The 14,603-nt window shown below is 38.7% G+C and overlaps 1 protein-coding gene across 1 annotated transcript; it reads left to right on the forward strand.

Annotated features, from left to right (window-relative positions):
- The first annotated feature begins 1,806 nt into the window (after positions 1-1,806).
- LOC127094470 (uncharacterized) lies at positions 1,807-3,106 on the forward strand. The gene is made up of 2 exons (XM_051033297.1): positions 1,807-2,434; positions 2,529-3,106. The coding sequence occupies exons 1-2, from the start codon at positions 1,807-1,809 to the stop codon at positions 3,104-3,106; spliced, it is 1,206 nt and encodes a 401-aa protein (XP_050889254.1).
- The last annotated feature ends 11,497 nt before the right edge of the window (positions 3,107-14,603 follow it).

A 14,603-nucleotide genomic window follows, 5' to 3' on the forward strand; every position in this document is an offset into this window, starting at 1 on the left:
AGTAATTACAACAAAATGCTTTTTTGTATAACATATAAAAAGAAGATTATTTTTATTTTGTTAGGGTGATCGGATTCAGGTCCTTATTCGTCATGACCATTTACTGAAATGGAAAGAAGTCATTAAGGAGAATATGACCTGCATTATAAACAATGGCAGTGTCTATAACAATGACCTTTCACTTCAATATTTTTTGCTTATATTTGAAGCAAACTTTCCCAAAAGTAACCATCATTAATGCTCTACTTTAACATCACATCAAACCTATATCTATCATACTTTTCAATAAAGATAGAAATCAAATTTGAATAATATAATATTAATTTTTTTGAAATCTAACAAATTTATTTCATTCCCCTATAAGATTACTAAAATACAATTTTAAATTAATTCCAAATACAATAATCATTCTATTAATTTTAAATCCATTGTCTTTCATTATATTATTTGTAGGTACGTTTCTCCGAGTGAAGCATCTTGGAGGATATTCTCCTTTCCAATCCATGGTAGAAAACCAGCTGTTGAGAGACTGTACTTTCATTGTGAAGGTCAAAATTCGGTATATTACACTGATTTTGATCGTATCAATACAGTTCTGGAAAAACCAAGTGTAACTGAATCGATGTTTACATCATGGTTCGAAGCAAATTGCAAGTATCCTGAAGCACAAAATTTAACTTACAGCAAATTTGTTTCAAAATTTGTTTATGTTAAGAAAAAAAGAGAATGGAAACCCCGTCAAAAAGGTTACACAATTGGTAGGCTTATATGGGTTCCTCCAACAACTGGCGAATTGTACTATCTTAGATTGATGCTCACACATGTCAAAGGCCCCCGCAGTTATAATGATATAAAAACAGTGAATAACGTAAAATATGATACTTTCCGGGATGCCTGGTTTGCTATGGGTTTTATCGGCGATGATAGAGAATTCATTGCAGCTATTAAAGAGGCAAATCATTGGGGTTCGGGTCAATATTTGAGATTACTATTTGTTCACATGTTATTATCAGGCAACATTAACAGGCCAAGACATGTATGGAGTAAAACATGTCATCTCTTAGCTGATGGAATACTATATGCTCAACAGCGAATTGCAAACAATAGAGGTATTATTTTTCCTATATTGTGAATTTTTATTATATTTATTTGTTTGATTCTTAAAAGTAAATTTGTTTTATAGTTTACACTTATAATTACTATTGTATAAAGGTTTGAGGTTGTCGGATGAAGAGATAATGAATTTAACATTAATTGAGATTGAACGAAATCTTCAAAGGAAGAGCCGAAGTCTAAAGGAATTTGCTGGAATGCCTTATCCAAGTGGATATGTGGTTGAGCAGTTGGGAAATAAGCTCATATATGAAGAGCGGAGTTACAATCCAGCCGAATAATTGCAAGAATACAATAATTTGTTCTTAAATCTTACAGGTAAATATGTTAAATGTTTGTAAGTTTTGTCATAATTTTATAAAGTTAACTTTTAAAGTATGATTTTATCTTACAATTTTTTTTAATGTATAATTAATTTATTCACTGCATGTTTGCTATGTATTTTTTTTAAATTAGATGAGCAAAGAGGTGTATTCAAGCGAATAATGGAAGCAGTAAACAATCAACAAGGAGACGTATTTTTTTTTGTATGGATACGGTGGCATAGGGAAAACCTACATGTGGAGAACTCTAGCTTCCTACATAAGATCAAAGAAACAAATTTGTTTAACTGTTGTTTCATCGGGCATAGCTTCACTACTACTTCCAGGAGGTCGAACGGCTCATTCAATGTTCAAGATTCCAGTACCTACAATGGAGTCTTCTACATGTAATATCGACAAAGGTAGTGATCGTGCAGAGCTACTAAAAATGACAAAGTTGATAATTTGGGATGAAGCTCCAATGGCACACAGATTTTGTTTTGAAGCGTTTGATAAAACCCTTAAAGACATAACGGGGCGTTCCAATTGTTCTGACAAATTATTCGGAGGGAAAGTAATTGTATTTGGTGGAGATTTTCAGCAAATATTACCAGTTGTACCAAGGGGCAGCCGTTCAGATATAATACATTCTACAATAAATTCATCATACATCTGGGATCATTGTGTTGTGCTGAAGCTTACAAAGAACATGCGACTCCAACAAGCCGACAATACTTCAAGTACATCTGAATTAGAATTGTTTTCTAATTGGATATTAAAAGTTGGCGATGGGAAATTGGAAGAACCTGACGATGGTTACACGGATATTCCTATTCCAAATGATTTCTTAATTTCTAACTATGATGATCCACTAGAAGCCATTGTTAGTGAAACATATCCGAATTTTCTTAACAATTACAAGAATCCAGAATTTTTGCAATCAAGAGCTATATTGGCAGGAACAATTGAAACGGTTGACATCATAAATCAATACGTTTTGGGATTCATACCAGATATGCGTTATCCATTGTAAACATATTTATAGATACATTCATATATTTATATGTACTAACATAGATTTATAATAATAAAATTTCAAAAAATTTCTCAAAGGTGAAGAAAAGGAATATTTAAGTTCAGATTCCGTAGACACTTTTGACGGTGAAGGAAATGAAGCTTTTGATGTTTTGACCCCGGAATTTTTGAATACACTTACAACTTCCGATCTACCTAACCACAAGATTAAATTGAAGATTGGGACCCCTATTATGTTGCTTCGAAACATTGATCAACCTGAAGGTCTCTGCAATGGAACAAGGCTTATAGTTACAAGATTGGCAAACCACGTTATCGAGGCAAAGATTATATCTGGAAAGAATATTGGAGGGGTTATCTATATTCCAAGAATGGATATGACTCCAACACAATCTCCGTGGCCATTCAAAATGACTAGAAGGCAATTTCCCATAACTATATGTTATGCTATGACAATTAACAAATCTCAAGGTCAGTCATTGGATTATGTTGGATTGTATTTGCCTAGAAGTGTATTTAGTCATGGTCAACTATATGTTGCAATATCAAGGGTCAAAAGCAAAAAAGGGCTTAAGATATTAATCCATGACAAGGATAACCATCCATTGAATTCTACAACAAACGTCGTGTTCAAAGAAGTTTTTGAAAACTTATAGAACGTAAGTTTTTCATTAGTTATATTATATCAACAAATGTCGTTGTTTATTATTAGAATTTTATTGAATGAGTTGTATAAAATATACATTATGTTTTAACATTTGTTTATATGAATGTAATTGTTTTTTACAGGGTAATGAATCATCACTTCCTAAAAGGTTGCGGACAGGTTTTGTATAAACCCAGTTTTTTAAGGACCAAAGAATTGTACGAAGTTAAATCATTTTTGTTGCTGGACTTATTTCTCACAATTTTAACAAAATTGTGAACCTTTTGTTTCAATATCTTTTGTTGCATTAAACCTTACTGTATCAATTGCAATTAATTTCAACATTTGGTAGTATTCATTACTATATTTTAAAATAAATGAGGTACTGGTATTTCTTTTACATGGTTTATGTATTTTGGTTAAATAATCATTTATTATGAAGGTTAATATTTGCGCTTTTATACCTCAAATTAGTAACAGATTGGAAAATTTTATCCATTACTAAATAAATATATTTTTATTTCTTATGTCCAAAATCTCAATGATAAATTGAATGTTTATTCATAACATTAACAATGGAATGTTTATTATATATCAATATACCAATAAATTATAAAAATATTTTTGTATTATATTTTTTGATTATTTCCTTAATATAGTATACAAAAAAATTAAGCAAATTATATTACTATAAATTAATAATGTTGTACTTTATTATGTCCCAAACTGGAAAAAGTTATTTGTGGAAATTTTTTGAACCCATTTATTGATCATTTAACATCCATTACATTAAAAAAAAACTCTTATGCAATAAATTTGTGTACGTTGATCCAACTATATATATATATATATATATATATATATATATATATATATATATATATATATATATATATATATATTTTTTACCTAATTAACCCACATTTTCGAAGAAATTCCCAAAATAACCCAATTTTCAAAAAAATTCCCAATATACCCCACTTTTAGAGGGAGGCGTCAATTGGATTGGCGCCCCCTCTTAAAAATTGCAAGGAGGCGCCAATTGGATTGGCTAGGGCACCTGCCCTAGCCAATCCAATTGGCGCCTGTGTGTAACTTTTAAGAGGGGGCGCCAATCCAATTGACGCCTCCCTTAAAAAAGCCTCAAATGAAAAAACTTCCAACATGAAAGTTGTAGATCTTTTCAAGACAATGAATTTGGATATAAACTTTGCAACATTTGGAATTTTTTTGAGAAAGTTATGGGCAGTTGAAGTTGGATTTCTGAGTTTGTCAACTGTTATCAGACCGATAATGTTTTGTATTATTGCATGTGTTTCTTTTAGGAATATGAATTTTTGTCCAACATAACATTTGAACTAGACATCTTAAATTTTCCAATGCACTTGGTCCCACCTCAAAATAATAAAAAATGAGTGAGTTAGGTCCCTGCGAACTTGACCCAAAATTAGGGTTTATGTCAAAATGACCTATAATGTTTTGAAATTAATGATGAGCTTCCAAGTTTCAAATGGATTTTTGATGAACATGAAAGTTGTTCATATGGCGACTGTTGTTAAAACTTGAATGGAGGCGCCAAATGGATTGGCTTGGGCAGGTGCCCTAGCCAATCCAATTGGCGCCTATGTGTATGTTTTAAAAGGAGGCGCCAACTCAATTGCCGAGTCCCTCATAAAATGCTTTTTTGTCTTATAAATAGATGCGTAGTGTGACCTATTGTTCCACAATTCATATAATCATTTGGCTATCATGTTTGGTGTTCGTCGCCGATACGGTAAGGTGATTTATGCGAGAGACAAACCTCAATTGCTGATGCTGTTTTGGAACATCACCATGTTAGATCAACTGAAGAGGGAGCTGGTTCGATGGTTAGACGGGAAAATACCAGAAGGGGAAAAATCAGAAGTATTGAGAGACTTGACAGTATCTTTGGTTGGGTGCGAATGAAGACTGATAAGGATGTTAGGGAAATGATGTTCGGTCGAGACGATATTAATTTGATTGTTGTAATCAGTTAGAATTATTTATGTTTTCAGATGTTTTGTACTGATGTTGGTTATGAAACTCATTGTAACAAGAACTTAATGATATATAATGATTGATTGTTACAGAAATACAATGTTATAAAAAGCATAAGATCTAGATACAATGTTACAAATAGCTTAAGATCTAGATATCATGTTACAATAAGCTTAAGATCTAGATGATGCTCCTTGATTGGGACAGTTGTTTTTGTTGTGTCCTGGTTGACGATAGATACTACATAATCTTATCATTTTATCTGTGGAATCCATCTCTGTTCTTATACGTGTGCTGTTTGGCCTTCCTTTCTTCTTTCTACGCATCTCTTCATTGTGCCAAACAATATCTCCTTCATATGGAGGCCAGTAATCCTCCATTGGTAGTACTGAAAAGCTTTTACTATATACATTCATGATGGTGTTGGCCTTGTACACATCAGATAAATGGGTGTAAGCGTCTTGACGAGTATAAGCGCATGCTGCAATGACATAGGAGCAAGGTATGCGGAAGGCCTGAAATTTTCCACAATCGCACCAACTTCTGTGTAGTTTAACCGCGTAGGCTAAATTTGGTCTCCCCTCGCTGTTGCCCATTGTTTCCTGGACGCTGAAATTTTGTCTATGACGGTCAAACACTGTTACAGCGTGTGTCGTAGCTTTGATGCTCTCCTCTTTCATGACCTTCATGCAACATTCACTGAATACTTGTCCGGACATTAACACTGCACTCCATCTTTCACCTCTGCTTGCGAACATAGAAGCCAACTGTCATACCCCAAAATTTGCCCATTAATCTTGCAAAACATTTCTCGAAGCACTCCAACTTATTCTGCAAGGCACTGACCTTAAAGGAACAAAAGCCCAGCTCACGAGTGGCCCAATCCAGAAAATGGCCCAAACTGGCCTGCTCGCTAGGCGAGCAAATCCTTCGCCTAGCGAACGTTCGCTGCACGCTCGCCTAGCGAACATTCGCTACACGCTCGCCTAGCGAAGCTGGCAGATAATAGAAAATTCTGGGCTTCATTCTGAGCCCATTAGGTCACAACAAAGGCATTATAAATACCACAACTCCAGTCAGAAAAAGGGAGAGGGAAAACAGAGGGAAGACGGACGGAAACCCTGGCACAGAAACCCTGGAGGCTACTTTAGAGAGTTCCGAGTGAAGAAACCCTGAAGGCCGCTCCTCCGCTCCGAAGCTACCGCCGCCCAACTCCATCCGATACCAAAAGCGATCAGTCTCTTCAACATAGCAGCTTAGTTGCGAGCAGGTTTGCGCATCACTATTGTTTTATGCTTTTAATCGGTAATCTCTATATACATAAAGCATCATGATTGAAGTTTCGAATATGTAATTTGATTTCACATGCGAATTTAAATATGCTTGAATATCATGAATGTTTGTCCATGCTATTCCTGTAATCAAGTGCCATACAAGTTCAGGTTTTCGGAGGTCATGCTGCTGTAAAACTCCAAACCCGTGGCCGCTCGCTAGCACATCGCTAAGCGAGCCTGTAGCGAGCATTCGCTGAGCCTTCGCCAGGCGAAGCAGAGGCGAACGGGACAGTGGCTGCTTTGTTTCTTTTCTATTATGCATTATGTCTATCTAACCAAGACTTATTATAATTCTGCATCATTTGGCCTGAGATTATGACTGTGGTGTTGTAGTGAAATTTTCAATTGTACTTTACTTTGATGCTCTAACCCGTGTGTTGAATTGTGCAAAGGTTTACATATTCCCGAGGAAACGGCCGGCTAGGTATCCCACTTTATGTGTGGGAGATCCTTATGGAGATTCACCCTGAATTACTCAATTGATTTTAATGTATTCATTTCATGGCGAAGATCCACCCTAATGGCTTAATTGATCTTAATGTATTGATTTTAATATGGACCTAATTACCTAATTGATTACGGCCATCTAAGTAATTACAACACATTGCCTTTAAATAAGTGATCTTGGACCTCTCTTTCTTACCCCACGATTTCGGTATTACGGTCATGCCCCGCGAATATGGGGATACACTTAGCAAAGACCCTTCGGTTAAATCATCATAGTCCCTCGAATGTTGCCTTTGTCCCTCGATGACCCTTCGGTATAGCCTACGATTAAATGATGATAGTCCCTTCGAATGCTAAGGTATCCTCACAACTGTTGCCTTCAATGACCAATCGATGACCCTACAATGACCCTTTTACATCCAAAGGATAAAACTACTTACTTCTCAATAGTAAGGACAGTTTTACCCTCATAAGGATAGGAAATGCCCATAACGACCTTAGGAAGGTATAACTCTCAATTACTGGATCATAACCTAAAACATTTTCCACCCCTCACACTTTGCAAGTCCTAGAAAATCACCACTTGGTATACATTCATACTAGAATCATTACCAAGTTATATTTTTCTAAACTGTTTTTCAAAATCAAACGAGATAAATACTTTGTATACATTCATACGAGAATCATTACAAAGTTAAACTCTCTTTTCGAAACATTTTTAAACAATTCACCAACACTTTTTCAGACCAAAATATAAGTGATCCAGCAATTAAGAGCCCATGGATAACCATGGATACAAAGGGTGCTAATACCTTCCCTTTGTATAATGTACCTCCCGAACCCAAAATCTATTGAGGTCTTTCCTGTTCTTTTCCACCTTTCCTTATTGGATAAAAGAAAAGTCGGTGGCGACTCTTGCTATCCGCGACATTGCGATAAAAAGCAAAATACCCCAAGTCAGTTCACCGTATGACAGAACTGGCGACTCTGCTGGGGACGATTACAAGAGAGGTTACCTTAAAAAACAAGATCACTTATTTAAAATTGTCTGATTTACTTTTAAGGGATTGCTTGGGTATTCTTGAGTGAAAGATCCTACACCCGGATCTAGTGTACCTTAGGTAAGTAGCAATAGATCATCGCGACTATCCGGCGTATACTGGAATGGTTAAAATGATGGCTACGGTTAATGTGACACTTTGGATGTCCTGATGTTCCTCATGTTTACTTGAGGAAAAATTTGGCATCTGCGTGGTGTCATTAAAGCATTAACCAGACCTTTAGAACCCTAATTGACTCATCCTGGCCATTAGAAAGTAGTGAGATAACTGACTTCGGTTCCGACTGGGGTTGGTTGAGACTCGATACTACACTCCTTGAGATTGGACTTTAGGGAAGCTTCGGTCAACCACTTGGTGTTGCACTGAAGTGGACTTAAGGAAAGGTCGATGATTGGAGATCCTTCTAGAACCCGATTACTATTCTAGGACAGGTTGAACCAACCAAACTTCAATGGGGAGGGTACTTACCTGTGGAACTCATGCAAGCCTTAAAACCTAGGAATGATGGTTGTGTGACTTGCTTGTGCTTGTTGTTTACTTAACATCATAACATCATAACATCATGGCATTGTACTAACCATTTCGAGGACTTAGGGATTTAACTTTGCTCTGTTTTGTAAAAAAAAAAAAAAAAAGTTTCCTTTTTTTGTTGGTTTACGTAAAGTTAAATTCCAAAAGTCCTTGAAAACATTTCATACATTGCATAGCATAACATAACATTGCATAACAGGTACTCTAAAGGGATCAGTGTTCTCACGGTTTTCCTCCAAACAGAAAAATGGACCTCGAACAAACTGTCAAAGATCTCCATGCTCAGAATGCTCAACTCCAGGAGATGATCTTGAACTTATACAAGGGGCAGGAGGAACTGAAAGCTCTCTTGCTCGAGAAAAAGGAAGACAAGAAACCTGTGAGTTACATTAACCCGGGAAGAAGGCTCAAACGACAGGCCGCAGGAGTCGAGATTAGAATTCCGAAGGATCAAAAAGAGGAAACAGAGACAAATTCAGAAAATGAGAATGTTGATCCCTTCAACCCTGAGGATGAGGATGAAGATTATGAGAATGAACAGTACCCTCCAAGAGAGGATAAGTACAAGCTGCTGGAAGAACGCATGCTAGCTATGGAGAGTCAAAAGACGCCCGGTCTGGATTTCGAAAGCTTGGGACTGGTCTCTGATGTGGTCATTCCGCGCAAATTCAAGATCCCCACTTTCACTAAGTACGATGGTACATCTTGTCCTCAGATGCATCTGAGAGCTTATGTGAGAAAGATTCAGCCGTATACCACCAATAGGAAACTATGGATCCATTTCTTCCAAGAGAGTATGTCTGGCACACAGTTAGAATGGTACTATCAGCTCGAGAGCTCTGACATCCGCACCTGGACTGATTTAGCGACAGCTTTCTACAAGCACTACCAGTATAATTCTGAATTGGCACCTACTCGGATACAGTTGCAGAGTATGACTATGGGATCTAAAGAAAGCTTCAAAGAATATGCTCAAAAATGGAGAGATTTGGCTGGCAGAGTCAAACCCCCTATGACTGATCGAGAATTAGTGGACATGTTCATGGGCACACTGACTGGCCCATTCTACAGCCATCTATTAAGGAGTTCCTCATTGGGTTTCACTGAACTTATATTAACAGGTGAACATGTTGAACGCGACATTCGAAGTGGAAAGATACAGGCAGCTACCTCTGATCCTCCGGAGACTTCTGATGTCATCACTGCCCCTCTGCCTAACCATGACAAGACTGTCAATGCTGTAGAAGATGCTGATAGCGATTGCGACCTGGATAGCTGGATTTTCCCAACAATTGGTGACAGACTCAATAATTGGAAAGCTGAAGACACTATCCCGATTTCCTTTAGTCAGGAGTAATTGTTATTGCTATTTTAGCATTTTAAAGCATTGTGTCTATGCCCGGGGCACAATGGCTAATTTTTCAAGGGTTTTGTCATTTTCATAAGCATATTCATATTCAATAAATCAATGGACCTTTTTGCATTCAAATATTGCGCTCTTTATCTTTCCTGTCATTTTTCAAACAAGCTATGTTTTCTTGCACACACTCACGTAACAAATTGCAGATCCATATCCACTCTGGATCCTGTTGATAGTAATTCTGCTACTGTTCATTATGACTTTGAAAATCCGATCTACCAAGCCGATGATGGAAGTGAGGAAGATTGTGAAGTACCTGGAGAGCTTGCCAGACTACTGCAAGAAGAAAAGACTATTCAGCCGCATGGGGCATCGATCGAAATCGTAAATCTGGACCACGTCGCCCGATTCAGCTCCCATTTGACCGCTACTTGCAAATCCATCTCCAAATTACTGAGACAAAATCAAGAGATATCTCCAAGAACCTTCAATTCTGATGCCACCAGTTGAAGGAAGACCTCTAATCATGTATTTGACCGTGTTAGAAAATTCAATAGGGTGTGTGTTGGGGCAACATGACGAGTCTGGTCGAAAAGAGCATGCAATATACTACCTTAGCAAAAGGTACCGACTGTGAAACAAGATACTCACAGCTCGAGAAAGCTTGTTATGCTTTGGCTTAGGCTGCTCGCCGACTAAGACAGTATATGTTGAATCATACCACTTTATTGATTTCTAAGATGGATCTTACCGAATATACATCTGTCTCCTGAAAGAGCTATCGCTGACCATGGTGCTAATCCGAACAACAAGATAATTACTGAACTCTGCACGCAGTTCAAAATAAAACACCATAATTCCGAAGTGGCGACTTGGTAATAGAGCGTATCATTCTACCACAAGGTGATTCTAGAGACAAATGGACTCCCACATACGAAAGGCCATTTGTAGTTAAGAAGGTGTTCTCTGGTGGAGCCATGATGCTTGCTACAGTGGATGACGAAGAGTCCCCGCATCCCGTGAACACGGACATAGTTAAAAAATACTACGCATGTACACCCGGCAAGTCGAAAACCTGAAAAGGCGGCTTGGGCAAAAAAGGGTATCCTGGTGGACTGAAAACCTGAAAAGGCGGTCCAGGCAAAAATTAGGGATTAAAAGCGTATGACTATGTCCCGTTCTCAGTCAGCTTCAACCAAGTTCCAAGGGACTGAACATGCCAATCACTTCTATCCGACAGCAGGAGATGAGATGCTTGAAGACATAATGACAGTAGTAGAATTAAAATCAACAGGGCTGTTCCTTCATAGCTTGTTCTTTGTTTTCTCGGCAATTTCCTCTTACTAGGATTTCTGTCTCCTTGTACACGATTTGCCTGTTCATGGGCCCTCTTTCAAAATCAATACAATGTCATTTCCAAAAAGATGTTTTGTTTTACTTTCTCTGCTTTGCTTGCATAAACGTCCATTGATTTAATTTGAATTGATACATGCACTTGAATATGATCGATGTTTACAAAAAATGCACGCATAAAATAGAAATAGCAATCACTACAAGACTTCAGGATCGAGGAAAAGGTCTAACCATGCTTTCCAATGAATCCGTCGCTAATTCTATTCCCCAACAAGAACCAGCTATTTCCCAGAAGAGGTCGGCATCATCAGACATACTGGTCATCTCTTCTATCCCCAGCCAGGCTCTGTTGGATATTTCCACCATCAGACAGAAATCAAGTATCCTCAGCTAAGAAAGAGTCATCAATACAAATATCTCCGACCAGAAGACTGAGATTTATTTCCCCAGTAGAGTCCCCTGGAAGAACGTTTCAGACGCATAGTGCATTCATTACATCATTTCATAACATATACATGCATACAATGTTCGCAGTTATTTCAGACGCATAACCCATTCATCACATCATTTCACAGCACACGCATGCATACAACATTTGCATCTCATGCATCATGACATAGCATGAAGCTAACTTTATTTTTCAGGTCAATTATCCTCCTGACACAGTCAAAACAAAGGTCCATTCAGACGGACATCTTTATCTATTACATTCAAGATTCAACTATATCCCTCAGATACTGCCTAGCGTACGATGCGATCTAACGTACGATCCATTCCGACCTTCAACAACTCCAATACAGTCTAACGTACGACCCAGTTAGACCTTCATCTCCTCAGATGCTACCTAGTGTACGGTACATTTCTGAAGTGTAGTCTAGCATACGACTACCCCCTTTATCATCAGATCCAGCCTAACGGACGGCTCGTTCTGCTCAGAGACGGTCTAATGTACGACCCAGTTAGACCTTCAAGTCCTCAGATGCTACCTAGCATACGGTACATTTCTGAAGTGTAGTCTAGCATACGACTACCCCCTTTTCATCATCAGATTCAGCCTAACGGACGGCTCATTCTGCTCAAATACAGTCTAATGTACGACCCAGTTAGACCTTCAAGTCCTCAGATGCTACCTAGCGTACGGTACATTTCTGAAGTGTAGTCTAGCGTACGACTACCCCTTTTCATCATCAGATTCAGCCTAACAGACGGCTCATTCTTCTGCTCAGAGACGGTCTAGCGTACGACCCATTCAGACATTCTGCTGCTACCTAGCATACATACATCTCTGAAGTGTAGTCTAGCGTATGACTATCCCTTTCATCCTCAGATGCAGCCTGACATGCCACAACTCCAACACGGTCTAACGTACGACCCATTTGGACCTTCAACTCAGATACGATCTGGCATACGATCCACTCTGATCTCTCATCCCCAGTGAAGTCATCCGCCTAATGAACAACTCACTCTGCTATTCAGATGCGGTCTAGTGTATGATCCATTCTGATCCCTTATCCCCAGCAGCGTATAACACACTCTGACTCCCCAGCAAAATCGACAGCATAATGGAGGACTCACTATACGGTCTAACGTACGACCCGATATGACACCCATGTCTTCAGATATCGCCTAACGTACGACACAATCTGAAGCTCTCATCATCAAACTTCCTGGATGGTATCTTTAAGCCCATCTTCATCAAGACTAACCTTTGATTAACAAGAGCAAAATTTTGGGGCATTCTAGTGTTCAATAATCTTCCACCTCCAGACCACGAATGGTGTACACACCATTCTAACTCTCTCGGTTCAAGAATATTGAACAGGGGCAGCTGTCATACCCCAAAATTTGCCCATTAATCTTGCAAAACATTTCTCGAAGCACTCCAACTTATTCTGCAAGGCACTGACCTTAAAGGAACAAAAGCCCAGCTCACGAGTGGCCCAATCCAGAAAATGGCCCAAACTGGCCTGCTCGCTAGGCGAGCAAATCCTTCGCCTAGCGAACGTTCGCTGCACGCTCGCCTAGCGAACATTCGCTACACGCTCGCCTAGCGAAGCTGGCAGATAATAGAAAATTCTGGGCTTCATTCTGAGCCCATTAGGTCACAACAAAGGTATTATAAATACCACAACTCCAGTCAGAAAAAGGGAGAGGGAAAACAGAGGGAAGACGGACGGAAACCCTGGCACAGAAACCCTGGAGGCTACTTTAGAGAGTTCCGAGTGAAGAAACCCTGAAGGCCGCTCCTCCGCTCCGAAGCTACCGCCGCCCAACTCCATCCGATACCAAAAGCGATCAGTCTCTTCAACATAGCAGCTTAGTTGCGAGCAGGTTTGCGCATCACTATTGTTTTATGCTTTTAATCGGTAATCTCTATATACATAAAGCATCATGATTGAAGTTTCGAATATGTAATTTGATTTCACATGCGAATTTAAATATGCTTGAATATCATGAATGTTTGTCCATGCTATTCTTGTAATCAAGTGCCATACAAGTTCAGGTTTTCGGAGGTCATGCTGCTGTAAAACTCCAAACCCGTGGCCGCTCGCTAGCACATCGCTAAGCGAGCCTGTAGCGAGCATTCGCTGAGCCTTCGCCAGGCGAAGCAGAGGCGAACGGGACAGTGGCTGCTTTGTTTCTTTTCTATTATGCATTATGTCTATCTAACCAAGACTTATTATAATTCTGCATCATTTGGCCTGAGATTATGACTGTGGTGTTGTAGTGAAATTTTCAATTGTACTTTACTTTGATGCTCTAACCCGTGTGTTGAATTGTGCAAAGGTTTACATATTCCCGAGGAAACGGCCGGCTAGGTATCCCACTTTATGTGTGGGAGATCCTTATGGAGATTCACCCTGAATTACTCAATTGATTTTAATGTATTCATTTCATGGCGAAGATCCACCCTAATGGCTTAATTGATCTTAATGTATTGATTTTAATATGGACCTAATTACCTAATTGATTACGGCCATCTAAGTAATTACAACACATTGCCTTTAAATAAGTGATCTTGGACCTCTCTTTCTTACCCCACGATTTCGGTATTACGGTCATGCCCCGCGAATATGGGGATACACTTAGCAAAGACCCTTCGGTTAAATCATCATAGTCCCTCGAATGTTGCCTTTGTCCCTCGATGACCCTTCGGTATAGCCTACGATTAAATGATGATAGTCCCTTCGAATGCTAAGGTATCCTCACAACTGTTGCCTTCAATGACCAATCGATGACCCTACAATGACCCTTTTACATCCAAAGGATAAAACTACTTACTTCTCAATAGTAAGGACAGTTTTACCCTCATAAGGATAGGAAATGCCCATAACGACCTTAGGAAGGTATAACTCTCAATTACTGGATCATAACCTAAAACATTTTCCACCCCTCACACTT

The sequence above is a fragment of the Lathyrus oleraceus genome, chromosome 6, assembly GCF_024323335.1.
Source record: "Lathyrus oleraceus cultivar Zhongwan6 chromosome 6, CAAS_Psat_ZW6_1.0, whole genome shotgun sequence".
NCBI lineage: Eukaryota > Viridiplantae > Streptophyta > Magnoliopsida > Fabales > Fabaceae > Lathyrus > Lathyrus oleraceus.